At 30.1% G+C, this 18,324-nt stretch overlaps 3 protein-coding genes across 3 annotated transcripts; all 3 read right to left on the bottom strand.

Annotated features, from left to right (window-relative positions):
• Window positions 1-4,760: 4,760 nt before the first annotated feature.
• Window positions 4,761-5,683, bottom strand: LOC149514935 (pathogenesis-related protein PR-4-like). The gene is made up of 2 exons (XM_089743101.1): window positions 5,387-5,683; window positions 4,761-5,237 (listed from the first exon to the last, which is right to left on the bottom strand). Exons 1-2 carry the CDS (start codon window positions 5,642-5,644, stop codon window positions 5,067-5,069), a joined length of 429 nt encoding a protein of 142 aa, XP_089599227.1. The 5' UTR covers window positions 5,645-5,683; the 3' UTR covers window positions 4,761-5,066.
• A 790-nt stretch (window positions 5,684-6,473) lies between these two features.
• Window positions 6,474-7,878, bottom strand: LOC111293586 (uncharacterized). The gene is made up of 3 exons (XM_022886350.2): window positions 7,582-7,878; window positions 7,049-7,438; window positions 6,474-6,834 (listed from the first exon to the last, which is right to left on the bottom strand). Exons 1-3 carry the CDS (start codon window positions 7,837-7,839, stop codon window positions 6,634-6,636), a joined length of 849 nt encoding a protein of 282 aa, XP_022742085.2. The 5' UTR covers window positions 7,840-7,878; the 3' UTR covers window positions 6,474-6,633.
• Window positions 7,879-12,863: 4,985 nt separating this feature from the next.
• LOC111295171 (pathogenesis-related protein PR-4-like) lies at window positions 12,864-14,192 on the bottom strand. Its single transcript, XM_022888560.2, has 2 exons — window positions 13,818-14,192; window positions 12,864-13,280 (listed from the first exon to the last, which is right to left on the bottom strand). Exons 1-2 carry the CDS (start codon window positions 14,079-14,081, stop codon window positions 13,086-13,088), a joined length of 459 nt encoding a protein of 152 aa, XP_022744295.2. The 5' UTR covers window positions 14,082-14,192; the 3' UTR covers window positions 12,864-13,085.
• Between the last annotated feature and the right edge of the window lie 4,132 nt (window positions 14,193-18,324).

Here is an 18,324-nt window from a genome sequence, read left to right as displayed (position 1 = left end):
ACGTGGAATATAGTGTCAGACCGTCCACACGTACTGGGAAAGGTGATGTCATGGATGACATCATATTTATTAGGCTTTTGGATAACATAAATTTATTTGCTGGCCTGACTCTCAGTGTCCCCAATGGAGTCGCCAAGCTGTCATAACGTCTAGATCCGATAATCTATCGCTAGACATTGACTTGAAGGGAGTCGCCTCCAATCTTTTTTATCTAAGTGCGATTGGCCACCTAAAGAATCTATTCTTTCAAGGAACACCTAAGTTTAAAGGTCCCTGAAAGAATAGGTTCAGGTCTACTAACCAGAATAGGGTTCGGGAGTTTGGTTACGTGTGAGAAAGATTATAGCACCCTCACAACGCCCATCGAAAGATGGTACCAACTTAATTTTGTGTTATCCAATAAGTTTTAAAATTTTACCAAGTAATTAATTATTGAAAATTATTCTCAATTGACTCTAATACTTTTAGCAAAAAATTAAGAAAATCCCCTCACTTCAAGGGTATGCAAGAAAACTACTGTTTCACTTACAAAGGCTCCATCGTCGGATTATTTAACATTTAAAGAAATTCAAGAAAATAAAAAGGAAAGAGAAAAGAAGAAAAAAATGATTGCTTTTTGTGCAGAAAAAATTGATACTTTCAACTTTTCCTCAAAATATTTTTTAGAAAGCTTATTTTCAAAAAAAATTGATACTTTCAACTTTTCCTCAAAAATATATTTTTTTAGAAATTTATTTAAAGAAAATAAAATAATGAAATAAAATAAAATAAAAATAAAGGAAAAAAATAAAAAAAAATTAAATAGATCTATTCTAATAAATAAATAAGTAAATAATAATAACAATAATAATAAATATATATTAAAAAAAATTGGAAATGGCTCGGCTAACGATTCAGCTTGACTCAGCTCGAGGAAGGAAAACGGCTTGAAAAAGCAGCTCAGGGGGCGTCGGCTCGACTTGGCTCAGGGGGAGACGCGGGTCGAAAGCGGGTTGACGTACGGGTCGAGTCGGATCTTGGTAAAACATGCGGATCCTCTGGGTTACTTAACGTAGAAATGACGTCGTTTGGGGAAGGTATATAAGGCTGATTCATTCGTTTTTTTAGCAAAACCCTCTTTCCCTCTCTCTCTTTTCCTTTTTTTTCTCTCTCTTCTCTCTAAAAATTCGAAGAACTCCAGTTGAATGCCTGTCGAATTCTGAAAATTTTCGTTGGAATCTGAGTTTTTTGTCGGAAGTTCGTCGAAAAACTGATCAGTTTCTGAAAATGATTGCCGAAAACTAGAAAGTTGACCAAAAAATTCAAACTCGGCCGGAATAGTAGCCGAAAAATTCAACTGAAATCTAAAAATTTTTCAAAAATTTCCAGAAAAAAATTCAAAAAAAATTCTCCAAAAATTCCTACCAATTTCTAGAGCTGTTCTAAATGCACCAAAACCTTTTTAGCTTTTAAATCTTCTCTGTGTCTGCCTTTTCTCTCAGCCAGTAACTCTTTTTTGTGTGTTTTTCCTTTGATCCGTGGGTCCTTTTATAGGAATTGATCAGAAGAGTTTTTGATCAATCACAACTCCTCTTTGGATTGGGATTCAATCATTGAATCCAATATGGACTCTGATTGAATCCCAATTTACGGTGGGATTCCTCCAAAACCAATCCAATCTTCAGACGAAAAAAAAATCAAAAAAAATAAAAAATAAAATAAAAAATATTAATAGATAATTAAATAAAAATAATCAGATAAACTAAAAAATTAACAGATAAATTAAAAATAATAATAGATAAATTATAATATATAAATAGATAAATAATATAAATATATAACTAGATAAATAAAAAATATATATAAATATTAATAGAAAAGAAAGAAAAAGAAAAGAAAAAAATAATAAAAATATATATATTAATAAATAATAATAATAAATAAATAAATAATAAATACATAAGATACAAAGGAATATATATAATACAAAATAAAAATAAAAATAAAAATAATATAAAATATAAAATATTAGTAAAATTGGACCTATCTATTTGGAATAAGCTCAATTAATTCGAACTTAAACATGTCTACAACCTATTTTGATGATTGAATTAAAATTCATTCGATTGATTGAAGGTATCGATCCCAAGATCATAAAAAAAGCGTTAGTGCAAAGCACATGGAAATAAGAGACTAACAACAAAAAGTTGCCGTGAAAGGAAATGCTGAAGAATTAAACTACTGTTGTTGTTTGGCTTCATCTAATGTAGAAAATAAAGTGGTTCAGCCTAATTAATGGATCAGGAAAAGCTTTTCATTACTGTTTTTAAACCTACCATAAGACTTCTTATGCAATTGGTCAATTTATATTCTGGTCAGAATTTGACAATGTCAATTACCAACCCATGATTCGCATTAATGCTGTCAGGATTCTGCCAGAATTTTTCAAATGCGAAATTGATAATCTTTTAACGCATTCATTCCGAACAAAAACAAATTGGTCAAAAGCAATAAGCCAATTTGCACTAAAATTTCCTCCATGACTATGGCATCTACTGTGGTGTTTATAGCTAATTTCATAAGTTTTCATGTGGCCTTCTTTTGGCTTAAGTGATTATGATTTGCCATTATCAGTTTGCGGATGGACTACAGCGTTGCTGTCAGGAATCCCTCGTGTATTTTACAAATGCCAATACGTTAATCACAACATATAATTAATTACTCTTGCAAAATTATCACAAAGTTTTTGACTTTTTATTTCATTGGCTGATTCATAAACTGATCTTCACCTAGACAGTGACTTAGATTCAGTGTTTGGGATTCAAAACATAGGATAATAAGAAACGTATATGTAGACCAGAAGGAAGCTGATGCTTACTTGGTAGTGAGCTTACACGCAGCAAGTAACCTACGTACATACTCTGATTATTCCAGTATCAATTTATTTAGGGGTGATTTTCTTACAGATCATTTATTCGTGAGCCAGTGGAAACTGATCTTCTGTAACAACTTAAAAATGAATGGGAATAGGGCAAGTGGTTTAGTCACCACAATCCACAAAGGCATAGTTCACAATAAGATGCCCTCGTGCTTAGCCATTCCCATTAGTGTCGAGTTGTCTAAACACATTGATGTCCAAATCTAGACCTCCGTTGCTGCATTGATCGACGATTCTCACTGTTGCCGAAGTTCCAGTCTCAGTGTTGGTCACCTACACAAACAAGAAAAACAAAATTAATTTTATCATAGGAAAGTATAATGAACTTGCGTGGTCACTGCCTTGAAGTGAATTCTCCAATATTCTTTGAATATTTCGTTTCTAATAAATAAAAAATAATTAATCTTCTAGCAGTTGCTTATTATGTAGTGATTTAATGAGATATATTGATATCGTTATTGTACCTCTTTTTAAAATAATAATTAAAGATAATAAAATTACATCTAATTTTACATATACAAAATAAGTAAAAAAAGATCAATTTATTTTCTCTTGTATGAATACAACATTATCATCAAATGCACAGGCACAAATCCCAAATTTATCATCTTCCCACCGATAATTTTAGAAACTGATTTTCATTGCACAAGGCAGCTGATGGGTGCTCGAATTTATAGGAAGCGGTTGCCGAACGGCGTTTTTACATTTGTCCTTTTACAGGCATTTATAGATAAGCATGATGGATGGAAGAGAGTCAAAATGAGCTGCTGAAAATGTGTCAGTTACTGCCTTTATGGTCATAAAGTCTGGCCGATAATTAGGGCCTTGGACCCAAACGACAATTCCAAGTCTTTTGGATGAATGAGGAAGTTTAGAAAGGCCAGTATGAAATTATCGAATCTTTTAACTTTCATATAAATCTAAATTATGAATTCCACATGAATGAATAGTATAATTAAAATTTTAAAATTTAATTCAAATAATTTATATAATCACTCTTAAAAAAAATACAAATATCAAATAATTTTAAAATTTAAATTTTAACATTCATAATTCTTTTTTTATTTAAAGTTACGATATTTTTATAATAAAACAATTGATATGATTAAAATTGTGCAATTATCAAATTTATTTACAGTAAGATTGATCGTCATTGTTTAAACAGATAAATAATTAGCTCACCTCATTAACAGGTATAAACATGTTTTGGTGATTGACTTAAAAGTTCATTCGGTCGATTGAAGGTATCGATCCCATGATCATGTAAGAAGCATTAATGCAAAGCACATGGAATTAAGAGACTAACAATAAAAAGTTACCGTGAAAGGAAATGCTGAAGAATTAAACTACTGTCGTTGTTTGGCTTCATCTAATGTAGAAAATAAGTGGTTCAGCCTAATTAAATGGATCAGGAAAAGCTTTTCCTTCTTTGTTTTTAAACCAACCATAGCGACTGCTTAGGCAATTGGTCAATTTATATGCTGGTCAGAATTTGACAATGTCAATTATCAAGCCATATGATTCACATTAATGCTGTCAGGATTCCACCACAAAATTTTTCAAATGCGAAATTGATCATCTTTTCAGGCATTCATGCCGAACAAATTGGTCAAAAGCAATATGCCAATTTGCAAAAAAATTTCCTCCATGACTATGGCATCTCCTGTGGTGTTTATAGCTAATTTCATAAGTTTTCAGGTGGCCTTCTTTTGGCTTAAGTGAATTATGATTTGCCATTATCAGTTAGCAGATGGACTACAGCGTTGCTGTCATGATTCCCTTGTGTATTTTACAAATGCCAATAAGTTAATCACAACATATAATTAATTACTCTTGCAAAATTATCACAAAGTTTTTGACATTTTATTTCATTGGCTGATTCATAAACTGATCTTCACCTAGACAGTGACTTAGATTCAGTGTTTGGGATTCAAAGTATAGGATAAGAAGAAACATACATGTAGACCAGAAGGAAGCTGGTGCTTATTTGGTAGTGAGTTTACAAGCAGCAAGTATCCTACCTACGTACTCTGATTATTCCAATATCGATTTATGTAGGGGTGATTTTCTTACAGATCATTTATTCGTGAGCCAGTGGAAACTGATCTTCTGTAACAACTTAAAAATGAATGGGAATAGGGCAAGTGGTTTAGTCACCACAATCCACAAAGGCATAGTTCACAATAAGATGCCCTCGTGCATAGCCATTCCCATTAGTGTCGAGTTGTCTAAACACATTGATGTCCAAATCTAGACCTCCGTTGCTGCATTGATCGACGATTCTCACTGTTGCCGAAGTCCCAGTCTCAGTGTTGGTCACCTACACAAACAAGAAAAACAAAATTAATTTTATCATAGGAAAGTATAATGAACTTGCGTGGTCACTGCCTTGAAGTGAATTCTCCAATTTTCTTTGAATATTTCGTTTCTAATAAATAAAAAATAATTAATCTTCAAGCAGTTGCTTACCCTTAAGCACCTGCCACAAGCAGCCTGTCCTTGAGGACCAACTGGACCACAGAAGGCGGTCCATCCATATCTCCGGCGCCATTCCAAAGGCCTATTGGCATCCCATGTAGCGCAGAAAGCACTTACAGCAGTCAAGTCCCAGTTATTCTGTTCAGGATTGTAAAGATGGTAAGTAGCTCTCACATTGGAAGCACTTTGAGCAGCAGCAGAAGCCACCACACAAGCGAACAACAGAGTGCATAGGCTCAATTTCTCCATATTTTTCTTTTCTCTAGTTTTTGTTGCCTAAAAATGAGTCCTGGGTGCCTGAATTTATAGGAAAATTTTCCCTCATATGTTTACAGGATTACCCTTGTCGTTTCAAGACTGAAACTTGATAATTCCAATTCCATATTGATTTTTCCTTTTATCTTTTCAGTTGAATAATATAGATTCTAGATGATCACCATTTTCTGAAAGAAAATTTTTTAAAATTTGAAACTTTAATTTGATTACAGAGAATTTTCATATGAAACAATTCTTGAGAGCTGAAAAATCAAAATAATATAATTAACAAGACCGCAATTAATTGAGTAAATTTCATCCATAGACCATGGTCTTTAACTTTTTGTTCTAGTTCGTTTTCCACTAAACAAATATAGAGTAAATTTAGTCTAAGTTTCATTTGCGTAACAATCTTTTCATTTGTTTTTGTTGTTGGGATGCGAAGAATCGTAGAATCATTCACGCAAAGTAGAAATTAAGACTGCTGTTGGAGGTATTTTCTAAGTTTTTGATTGATATTTGCCGCCCCTAGTGAAATTTGACTCTTCATTACCTAATTTTTCAGTCACCGATTTGCTCTTTCCCCATTAGCGGCAGAAAAATATGATAAATAGCTTCAGCCTTGAGGCTTCAGCAAAATGTGTACTTATTGTTGGTGCCGATTTTGGAGCTGAGGGTCAAACTCTTGAAGTCACGATAGAAAAAAAAGAGCGGTTAAGAGCAAAAGTATAAGGTGTTATTTACGTCTGTGATATTCAAATTAAAAGTTGATTGTAAAATATCAAAATTAGAGTGAAAAATTGATAAAATAAAAAAAATTAAATTAAATATATAATAATTTGATAACTTTATTTGATCATTTGATCTTACAAACAGCCAAGACTTTCATCCCACTAACACGTTTATTACATAAAACATGGTTCCGACAGATTTATTCATGGCAAATTAGTTAAGTGGGAATCAATCTTCTGTAACTCGAGAAGTTACTGGGAATAGACAAGAACTTGGCTGGAATCGCCACAATCCACAAATTCATAGTCCACAGTAAGATGCCCTTGTGCATAGCCGTTTCCATTGGTGTCAATTGGCCTAAACGCGGTTTCGAGGTCCAACACCAGGCCTCCACTGCCGCATGCATCAACGATTCTCACTATTTCCTCAGCATTCGTGGCTGTGTTGGTTACCTGCATGTACAGTGACAGAGCCAAGATTAATTAAACTATATATGCATAAATTAATTAATATATAAATCCCCCTTTTTTTATGAATAAAAAACCCAGAATTTTAATATATGTATATTTTATATTATGGCCTTAATTTTCTTTCAAAGCATTCAATTTATATATTCAATACGGGGAGAGATTAATCAGTAAGAGCTAGAGAAAATGTATCCCTTACCTTTAAGCACAAGCCACAAGCGTCTTCCCCTTGAGGACCAACGCTTCCACAGAAGCCGGTCCATCCATACTTGCTGCGCCACTCCAAGGGCTTATCGCCATCCACCGCAGCACAGGAAACTTTTGCGGCATGATAGTCCCAGTTGTTGTTCGTAACATTGTAGTCAGTCCAATAAGCTGTGACGTTAGACTCACTTGGACCTGCCGGTGGTGGTGGTGCGGCATCACAATCCACAAACTCCAAGTCCACAACAAGGTGCCCTTGTGCATAGCCATTCCCATTGCTGTCGATCGGTCTAAAAGCTGTCTCCAGGTCCAACACTAGGCCACCACTGCCGCATGCATCAACAATTCTCACCGTTTCTTTATCTCCAGTTTCAGTGTTGGTCACCTGCACATCATGTATGCATGCATGACATGATGAGAATTAAGCGATTGTTTTTATATTATAACTCAGAAATTTCATTTCATTTTACATTCAATACATATAAAGAGAAAAAAAATACTAATTAAGAACTAGGAAATGTTCCTTACACTCAAGCACAAGCCGCAAGCCTCTTCACCTTGCGGACCAACTGATGCACAGTAACCGGTCCATCCATATTTGCTGCGCCACTCCAAGGGCTTATCGCCATCCACAGCGGCGCAGAAAACATGTGCGGCATTATAGTCCCAGTTGTTGTTTGTAACATTGTAGTTAGTCCAATAAGCTATCACGCCAGAAGCACTCTGTGCAGCGGCAGATGCCACCAGACAGGCCAACAACACAATGCTAATGCTTATTCTCTTCATTTTTTTTTCTGTGAATACTTCAACTTGTTTGCTTCAAATCGTTTCCAGGGTGCTCAAATTTATAGGGAAAGGTTCCCTGATAAAATTATTGGATAACCCTTAATCGTGTAAAGATTAAACCCTGACTTTCTTTAAGACCATGTGAAATGTGATTTTCATGTTCTTAATAATTAATTTGATGTATCCAAGGTCGATAAGGAATATGCCAAGGTCGATTCAGGAATATTTACTCAGTGGAGGCAAACTTCAAAGTATGCTTTTCTTTAAAATTTAATACAGAATAAACGTTTTTTTGCAATCATTGCTCTTTTTCCCTAACTAAAGTTCATTTCATACATAAGCTATTTACCAAAAAAAAAATTTACATAGCCCATGACCTTAAATTGAGATTTAGTGATTTTCATGCTTTTTATTTTGGGGGTCATTTTGTCAATAATTGTGACTCAAGGCCAAGTCATCAGTTCCCAACAGTTGCACCGGTTCTTGTAGGTATATATTAATAAAAAGAAATGCTAACAAATGCCATTAGACATTAGTTAACTTGATATTTAAAGAAAATAATTTGCAATTAATGCATATCTTATTTTGAATAAAAACAATAGAGTAACTATAAAATATCTTAAAAGAAAATTTTAACTACCTTAATCGATGCTTATTGACATTAATTAACCAGATCCAAAAATATATAAGATCAGTTTTGATTAATGATCCAGGAGGAAAAAAAACCCGTAATGTACTACCAAGTTAAGTCTTTATCAAGGCTTAATTCAATGAGTGGTTAGTTAAATGAAGGGGTGAATTTTTTTGGTATTAAAGAGACTGTAATATAAGAATAATGAAAAAAATTATAATTACTAAGATTTTAATTTTAGATTTATTAAATAATATCTCTTAAATGTAATTATTAAATTAATTAAATTAAATTTTAAATTTAAAGTGATAATTTTATTATAAAGGTATATTTCAAATTTTATGAAATTTACTCCAAGAATATTCGAATTACAAATCAAACGCGATAATTTCATATTATCAATTATATACTCTTTAAATGACTGCAAATAATTCACTCTGAAGTAGTAAGATGCCTAGCAAGATGGTCTCTTCGTCTTTGTTCAGAGGGATTATTTCAATTATAATTTTTTTATTGCAGTGCTACGATTACTTAATTATAATAAAAAATTATATAAAAATTCAACACTTATAAAAATAAATTTCATATAATATTTTAATAAATTGATCCTACATAATTATAATTATAATTATAGTATAAGTATTATAAGTGATATCCCTTTTCTGAAAATGACATATAACAAGTTTTAATTAATTACGTTGTAAAGTTTAAATCGTAACTTTATTTAATAAAACAATGCAAATTTCAACACTCATCACTATCATATTTGAGTCCGAAAGAAGAGAAATAATTTTGTTGTTTCGATTTGCTAAGCTGCATGATAGGGATGAGTGTTGAAATTTGCATATTTCTATTAAAAATTTGTCCTACATAATAGATATCTTAATTACATTTCTTTATTTATTTATGTATTTATTTTCATTTTAATGTAAAAAATGGTTAAAGTACCTTTCAGATCGGACCACATAGGACTTGTCAATTTATAGGGCTCAATTTTCATTCCCAATTTAATATTTTATTTATTTTTCTATAAAAACATAAAAATTAAATATTTAAATAATTATTATTATTATTATTGTATTATTCTAGCATTAAATTAAAATTTTTTTTATCTTTGCACCTCGTTTCAAGAAAAACGAATAAAACACCTTTTGTGGTCCAGGCACAATTATCGAATTTTCACATCCTTGTGTGTGCATTTTTTTTTTTTTTTTCTAAATAATCTCGAGATCAATATGATTCTCTTTCTCCTCTGAAACCATATTTATTTTTCAAGTCCCAAGTAAGGCTTCAGACAGAAAAGTAGAAAACAAGTTCAATGCAAGATTATGTTAAATGTAAGCCGTGGGCTTGACCTTAACGAAATTCGATGCAAAAATATTGGAGATCTTATAGCAGCACGTGATTGTGATTTTTTTTCTTTTTTTTTTTTTGTCATTTTGTCAATAAGTAGGATGTGACTCTAGGACAAGTCACCGTCCAAAAACAAATCAAGCATATCCTTTAAAATTTCATATAAAATTTAAAAAATCATTTAATTTTTTTTTTGCCCTTTACTGATCTTCATAAGCCGTGGGTTTGCCCTTAATTAAATTCTATGAAAATTACATAGAGCAGCACGTGATTTTAATTCATGATTGTTTTTTTGTCATTTTGACAAATATATATATATATATGAATAAAGTTATAGTAAATGGCTTGGAGTCTAAACGGCTCTACTTTTGATGTTTGATATTTGTATTTTGGTATTATTGGTTAGAACAATTTTGATGTAACGATTTTTAATTTTTTTTGAATATATAAAATTTATTTAATAATAAAAAATTGGTATATTCTCAGTAAAATTGGTATTAAAATTGGTGTATAAAAAATCATTGTGATGTGAGAAAATTCGTGGAGGCTTTCACATAGAAATAAGACATGTCAATTTGTAGGTTTCAATTTTTAATCTGAATTTTTGATGATTTATTTTATTTAAAAAAACTTAAATTTTTTATTTTTTTAATATATCAATTTTAAGAATTGAACATAAGAAGTTCAAGATGAAGTCATAAGTTTTAATTACCCATTTGGGATATTATTGTAGCATTGGAGACCACAATAATGATTATTTTTGTTCATCTTTGGACCACTTTTTTTAATCCAATTACCAAACGAAAATGCTAAAAGAAAATTCAGAGCGGTGGGGAGACACAGCTAGGAGAAAACAACATCCCAATCCCGATCGATCACCTTTGTTGTAGTTCTTCCTCATTCAATTTTAAGAAAATAAAGTGGAACGAGAGGATCGACAACTTTGTCAGAGGCTTTTCAGTTTTCCATCACTATCATAATTTCAAATACGGCATGACGGTAAAATATAAAAATAATATAATTTAAATTTTTAATAAAAAATATAAATAAATTTAATAAATTTTATATTTTATATTTTATATTTTAATATTTTAATATTTACATAAATTATAATACATAATTTTTATATAAAATATAATAAAAATATATAAATTTTTAATATTTTATATAATATAAATATATAAATTATCAAATCTAATATGTTTCGCTTGTTACAGCCACAAAGCTTTGGGGCAATTATCATGAACGAAAGAATAGCCTTTTTCTATATATTAATCCAGTGTACCACTTTATCTAATAGTGGTCCTAGCAGATTTGATTAGTGAGGGATTGCTCTGATCTTTAACATATGATCTATCTGTAAAACTTAAGAAATTACGTGAATGGTGGTCTCCATCACCGCCACACAGGCTAACAACTATGCTAATGGCTAGATGATCTCTCCATTTTTCCTGTAAATCCTATTATTCCAATTTGTTTGATATGAAATCATTTTCAGCAGAAAAAAATCCGATTAATTTTTAAATCAGTTAATATTTTATTAAAATTAATGATTTCATATTACGAATTTAAAAAAAATTTATGCATATAACATCTTTTTCTGATAAAATAAAATATTATAGTAAATAGGTTCATTGATAGATTAAGCATTTTTTAAAAAAAATTATTTTTTATATATGCTTTTTTTTTTGTCGTTTTTGTCATTAAGTAATGTGACTCAGCGTATAGATATCTTTGTCATAATAATCGTTGCGTCGCGGCCACTAGATTGACAATTTTTTATTTTTGGATCACTTTATATTCTTTGAAAAAACGACAATTAAATAAAATGCATCATACATTCATAATTTTTTTTAAATGAAACAAGAGATCTAAATAAGAGTAAAGATTAGATTATATTAATAATAAGTAAATAATCTTTCATACATAAAAAATTTTAATATATTTTTCAGATAAAAATAAATTACAAAATTTAATATGATTCAAAAAATATTTGATCACGATTAATTTTATAGAATATATATTTATTTTGATTACTACGATCATTGAAAGATTGATTTGTACTTTTATTATATAATATTTTTAAATTTTTTTTGAATTGATTCTCATTTATCAAAGGTAAAAAAGCTCTTTATGAATTTCGGATTTGCAAATTAGGACAAAAACTATAATATATATATATATTAGAATTTCATATGTTATTGTAGATTTACGAGTAATTTATTGTTATAATTCAATAAATTACTGTAAATAATTTAAAGTACGATTTATAAAGTCTGTAGGTGATGTTCCGCCCCTTCCACTCCCGCCTATTGAGGCACGGGGAAGAATGGACCACCAACATCAAGACCGATGGGGGAGAACTAAAGCCAATGCGCTTGGCAACTCTTTATCGACCTTCAAATCTCTTACCCAGACAGGATAAGAGCAAGTGAAACCCCCCCCCCCCCCCCCTCCGCTGGGCATTGACTAGTGATAGCAATTTATTGGTGCTCTCGGTACTGTTAAAGGTATTTTTAGATTTAAAAAGTGAAATAATTTTTTTTCGTTAGAGATATTTTTTATTTTTAAATTGATTTATCATATATAATATTATATTAATTTGATCATGTCATTAATTTATTTTATAAATATTTTATTATTTATTTATAAATAAAATCATTCACATATTATTTAATTATCTTATTTTCTTTTATTTTCTTTCTATTTTACTCTCTTAATTTTTTGTACTTACAACCTTTTTAAAATGTTTTGAATTTAACGATTCAATCAATGTTGAGACTTTATTGCACAGAAATCATAAAAGTTCAACATAATTTAGTCGCGACAAATCTTGCTAAAAGAAAATTAACAATGGTGGATTGATTCTCTTCCCACTCTGAAATCAAATTATTTGTCTGGTCCCGGCAGTAAGGACAAACAGCCAAGGAGAAAACAACCTTCCAATCAAGTCCAGACACCAATGTCCAATCCAAGCGCACCAATGTCCAGACACTCGTGAAAAACATGCTCAATTGTTTCGCTTGTTACAGCCACATTTTGAGGCAATTGTAGTGATCCAAAATTTTTTTTTCTTCATTAACTCGATGCTTAATTAGAAATTTTATTCATACCTCAAACACGCATACATATAGGATATTGGTTTAAAAGTTGAAAAGTACTGATGAATACCACTTTTCTCAGTACCACATCGGATATTGGTTCTAGCTGATTTATTTATTAATTACTCATTAAAAAAGTGGGGAATTCTGATCATAAGAGACTACTGGGAATAGAGACGAATTGTAGCGTCACCACAGTCCACAAATGTATAGTTCACAAGAAGATGCCCTATTATATTGCCTTGCCCATCAGTGTCAATCTGATCAAACGCAGGTTTATCCAAATCTAGGCTTTCGTTGCGGCATGTATCAACGATTCTCACCGTTACCACAGCTGAAGTAGCAGTGTTCGTTACCTGCATGAACCACATATATATAAACTCATGCATGAGAATAATTCAAGTTATAGTAACTAATTAGAATTTATTTCTTCAAGCGAAATTACTCAAGTTTGGAAAACCAGATATTTGAATCCGATTTTTTCACAATGGAGGTTATAATTTAGAGATAAAAGAAAAAATTATAAATATTAAAAATCGAATTTCAAATTTATTAAATATTATTCTTTAAAAATGATTATACAAATTGATTTAACTAAATTTCGGATTTTTAAATTCGATTCATTGCACATGGATATACATGCAGTACATATCACCGAATCAAATATCTGAGTTCATTCAACTTTTATTTCATTTATACTCAAAGTAAAAATAAAAAGAGAATTCAAGGTTTAACTTGATTAATTCATACAATTATTCGTAAAAAATCACACTCAATAAGTACAAGTTCAAATTATAGGCCTTTCTTCTATCATCAAGCTTTTTTTGTGAAAAAAAAATAGAGATGAAAAATTACGGTGCTTGAAAATAAATAAAATAATAAATGGTCCTTACATTTAAGCACTTGCCACAAGCACATTCCCCTTGAGGACCAACCGGCCCACAGAAGGCGGTCCAATTATATTTGCTGCGCCATTCATAAGACATACCGGCATACCATGTGGCGCAGTAAACGTGTTCAGCAGTCAAGTTCCAGTCATGCTGCTCAGCAAAGTAGTCAGTCCAATAAGCTGTCACATTACTAGCACTCTGGGCAGCGGCAGAAGCCACCAGACAGGCCAACAGCACAATGCTTATGCCAATTTCTGATCTCTCCATTTTTGCTGTGAATGATACAATTTCAGTTTGTTGCTTGAAATCGTTTCCAGGCTGCTCAGATTTATAGGGAAAGTTTCTCTGATAGACTTGCAGGAATATTACTCTCGTGATTAAAACTTTTCCCTTTTCTAATTAAGCCGGCCATGTGAAATTCATGTATATCGAATAGCATAAATTAATTATTTCTTGTGCCATCCAACATGTAGAGAATAATTTTTCTATAAGATATCGAGTAAAATTTTCTTTTCTTGGGAAAAAGTTAATCTGTACCGTAGGCACCAATTTTGTTTGATTCTATTATAATTTTGTTTATTATTATTATTATTATTATTATTATTATTATTAAAAAAAAGTCAAAAAAAATATTGTTTTGATTTCAAATTTAGCAGTTGAAATCAAACTGCCATAGAGATTTTTTTTTCTTCCCTAACATTGTTTAACTTAACAGCATGAAATTTCGTGACCAAAAGTCATTAGATAGGATCCAAAATTCTTTACATAAAGATCCCATAAGGTCTGATATTTGAATTTCAGAAACTCTATAAATAAAACTAATTTCTACGAAACATGAAGAAAAAAAAGAGAGGAATATTGTCAAAAAAAAAGAAGAGGAACACAGAAGGAAGCCTAGGTGTTCTGCAAAAAACAAAGAGACAGGAAACACACACAAGCAACAAAAAAAAACAACAATTATAGTCCTCTTTAATAGAGGAACCAGGAGCAAACAAAAAAATTTAAAATAAAAAACCCCCAAGAATGAAATTCTCAATTTATGAGGTTTGAGATTTTTTTTTTTTTTTTGAAAAATCTGGTTTTGCCAGAGTATTTAGAAAACAACAAAGATCAATTTGAAATTTTTTAAGAAATTTGAAAATTTTTTGGGTCATTAGATTCTGAAAAACTTTTAATTTTTAAACGACATTTGAAGTTTCCAACAACCAAAATCTAGGAAAATGATCGGAATCTGAAAATTGTTTGAATTTACCAATGTCATTTGAAGTTTTCGGCAACGGCATGGAGGTGATCGACTGAAAACTGGGTAACTACAGCTGTCGATGAGAGGAGCTAAATTTTTAGAGAGAAAGGCTTTGGGCGAAGAGAGATAGGAGAAAACAAGCAGAAATAGGCCTTTTATAGACACATCAAAACAATGACGTTTTGGGAGTTTGACCCTAGCCCAACCCATGCAGGATTTGCGCATCAACCCACGCACCTACCCGACCTGTTTGGCATGTTTTTTTTTTCTTTTTCTTTTTTTTTTCTATTTTGATTTTGATCTTATTATTTTGGTGTTGATTTCTATGTTATTTTTTATGTTTATTTTTTTATTTTTTATGATATTATTATTATTGTTATCATTGTTATTTTATATTATTACTAGTCATAATTCTTTTAGAAATAAATAAATAAAATGAAAAACAGAATTAGAATAAAATATAGACCTAAAAATATAATATGCAAAATAATAATAATAATAATAATAATAATAATAATAATAACTATTTAAGGAAAATAAAATTTTATTACAAGCAAAAATGTTATTTAAATTTCACCAAAGTGTTGGAATAATTTAAAAAATATTTTTTGCTAAAAAAATAATGATAAAATTATAAAAAAGATAAATAAAATAAAAAATGATAAATTGTTTAAATGAATCTTTTAAATGTAATTTTTAGAGAAAACTAAAAGACTTTGGTTTTCTTTAATTATTGCAAGTAAAAATAATTTTTCGGATTTCACCATAGAATTGGAATAATCCAAAATTATTTTTATTAGAATAAATGTTTATTTAAATAATATAAAAAGAGAAATAAAAAAAATAAAAATAATAATAATTGATATTTTGAATAAATATTTAAAAAATGTAATTTTTTTAAAGAAAATCGAAAGAGTTCGATTTTCTTTAATACAAATAAATGATTAATATTTTTAAATTTTGTCAGTAAGTCAGAATAATCTAAAATTTTTTAAATAATAATAAACAAACAAATAATAACAAAAAATAACAATAATCACAATAAAAAATAATTAATTAATTAATTAATCCCTTAATTATCATAAAAAATTACTTTTATATAGGATATTGTCAAAAAGTTGAAATGATCCTAAAACTTATTCAAAATTTTTAAGATTTCGTCGAAGAGTTGGAATAATCTTAAATTTTATTTAATAAATTTTGAAAACTCACCAAAGAGTCGGGATATCCCTAAAGTCATTTTATTAAATAAATAAAATATCTTATTACAAGATTTCGATAATTTTGTGAATGATCAATTTTTTCAAAATATTTTTTATAAATTTCACCAAAGCATTAGAGAACTTATAGAATACGAAATAATAATAAAAATATTAATTTCACAACAAAAAAATGTTTTTTAAATAAGTTTAAGAAAATTAAATTTAAATATATAAAAAAAAGACCATATCATCAAGACTAAAGGATTACACATATTTAATTGGTACCGTTATTTGAATATGTGATGTGAGGGTACTAATACATTCATCATTCGTAACTGTACTCTCGAACCCAACCTAGATTTCGCATACCTAAATTTTTTTTAGTAAATCTTAATTAATTTTAAGATCTTCTTACATAAAACGAGTCACATTATAGTAAGGGCTTTTGATGGGATTTGCAATGAAATGATAGGTGATATCAAGCTACCATTTCAAATCAGCCCATGTACTTTTGATATAGTCTTCCAGGTTATAGCTATTGCTTTTTTCTATTGCTATATTTTAGAAGGCATGGATTCACATGGTATGAGCTATTCCTTCCACTCTGCATCAGAATGTGAAATTCATAATTGATAAAAAGGTGGTCATTGCTGTTGGTGAAGATTTATTGGTGACTAAACATTTTACTGTATTATATGTTGAAGCAGCAGAGGAAGTCTTAAAATGTTATTTTAGATCTTTTGAATTCATTAATGCAACCTATGTGGGTGAAGGATCAAAAGTGCCTATTCTATGTCTATCCAAAGCTTCCAAGATGGCACTTAAATAAGTGGCAAAAAAAAGACAATAGGTGTGGGTTGACTTGTAGATGATGCAATGACCATGGATAATGCCAAAGAAAGATGATAGGTTTGGTTTGGTTACAAACCAAAGCAAAAAAGAAGAATAAAGTTCATATAAGAGAAAAGAAAAAAAAAAGGTTAGGCTATTTTCTAGGGCAAGAGGTAGAAACTAAAAGCCTATCTTCTTCTCCCCTCTATGAAACTTTCATCCTAGTTGGCTATATCTATCCAGATGTAGCAAGAAACATAGAAAAAGGGGCTTATACCATTATTAAAAGATATTTTCACTGAATTTTTAATACAAATGATGGGTGAAAAAAAAGGAGAACGAAGATCCAAGTTATCCATGGATATATCTTACTCTTCCTGGTGCAAAACTGAAGAATTGACATGTTGAAGAGTTACCTATTATTTTTAAATTTTTTCCAAAGTAACGTGTTGAACCTAATCTAGATGCTTTTGTTAAAAGCATTAAATATCTTATATGTGTTTGTTTCCTCATTTTTAATTGAATAAATGATAAGCATAGCACATTTATCCTTGTTTTTTGCCTATTTCATTTCAATTCCTCGCATTACTATACATCTCTCTACATTTCGTCCATTTCACTTACTTTTAGGTATCAAATAATGAATGTGAAGAACATCATGACAATATTTGAAATTTGATTTTGAAAATTCTATTTATATTAGTGAACTCGATGATAAAAAGAATCTAGAAGACCATGCAATATCCTCAAAATTATTGAGATTAATGGAACAAGAAAAAATGCAAATCATGCCTCATTAAGAAGCCACTGAAATTGTCAATTTGGGGGATGAAGAAACTAAAAAAAAGGTTATGATTGGTACTTTGATGTTATCGCTAATAAAGTAGAAAATGATAAAGTTACCACATGAATATGTGATGTATTTGCTTGGTCATATCAAGATATGCCAAGGCTGGATACTAAAATTATAATGCATAAGCTACCTTTGAAGCCTAGATGCAAACCAATTAAACAGAACTTGATAAGGATGAAACCTGAAATGTTGTTAAAAATAAAAGAAAAAATAAAAAAGTAATTTGAACTAAGATTTTTAGAAGTGGTCAAATATCCCGAATGGGTGACGAATATAGTCTCGTTACCCAATAAAGATGGCAAAATGAAAATGTGTGTTGATTATTGAGATCTGAATAAAACAAGTCTAAAAGATAATTTTTCATCGCCTTACATTGCACTT

The sequence above is a fragment of the Durio zibethinus genome, chromosome 14, assembly GCF_047325235.1.
Source record: "Durio zibethinus cultivar Kanyao isolate XHJ-2024 chromosome 14, ASM4732523v1, whole genome shotgun sequence".
NCBI lineage: Eukaryota > Viridiplantae > Streptophyta > Magnoliopsida > Malvales > Malvaceae > Durio > Durio zibethinus.
This window is presented reverse-complemented; position numbering and strand designations above follow the sequence as displayed.

Excerpts from the sequence above, each read along its gene's own strand:
- LOC111293586 (XM_022886350.2), bottom strand. The coding sequence starts at position 7,839 with ATGAAGAGAATAAGCATTAGCATTGTGTTGTTGGCCTGTCTGGTGGCA. Across the intron at positions 7,439-7,581 it reads CTTGCGGCTTGTGCTTGAGT|GTGACCAACACTGAAACTGG; the intron begins GTAAGGAACATT and ends CATGATGTGCAG. Across the intron at positions 6,835-7,048 it reads CTTGTGGCTTGTGCTTAAAG|GTAACCAACACAGCCACGAA; the intron begins GTAAGGGATACA and ends CTGTACATGCAG.
- LOC149514935 (XM_089743101.1), bottom strand. The coding sequence starts at position 5,644 with ATGGAGAAATTGAGCCTATGCACTCTGTTGTTCGCTTGTGTGGTGGCT. Across the intron at positions 5,238-5,386 it reads CTTGTGGCAGGTGCTTAAGG|GTGACCAACACTGAGACTGG; the intron begins GTAAGCAACTGC and ends TTGTTTGTGTAG.
- LOC111295171 (XM_022888560.2), bottom strand. The coding sequence starts at position 14,081 with ATGGAGAGATCAGAAATTGGCATAAGCATTGTGCTGTTGGCCTGTCTG. Across the intron at positions 13,281-13,817 it reads CTTGTGGCAAGTGCTTAAAT|GTAACGAACACTGCTACTTC; the intron begins GTAAGGACCATT and ends TGGTTCATGCAG.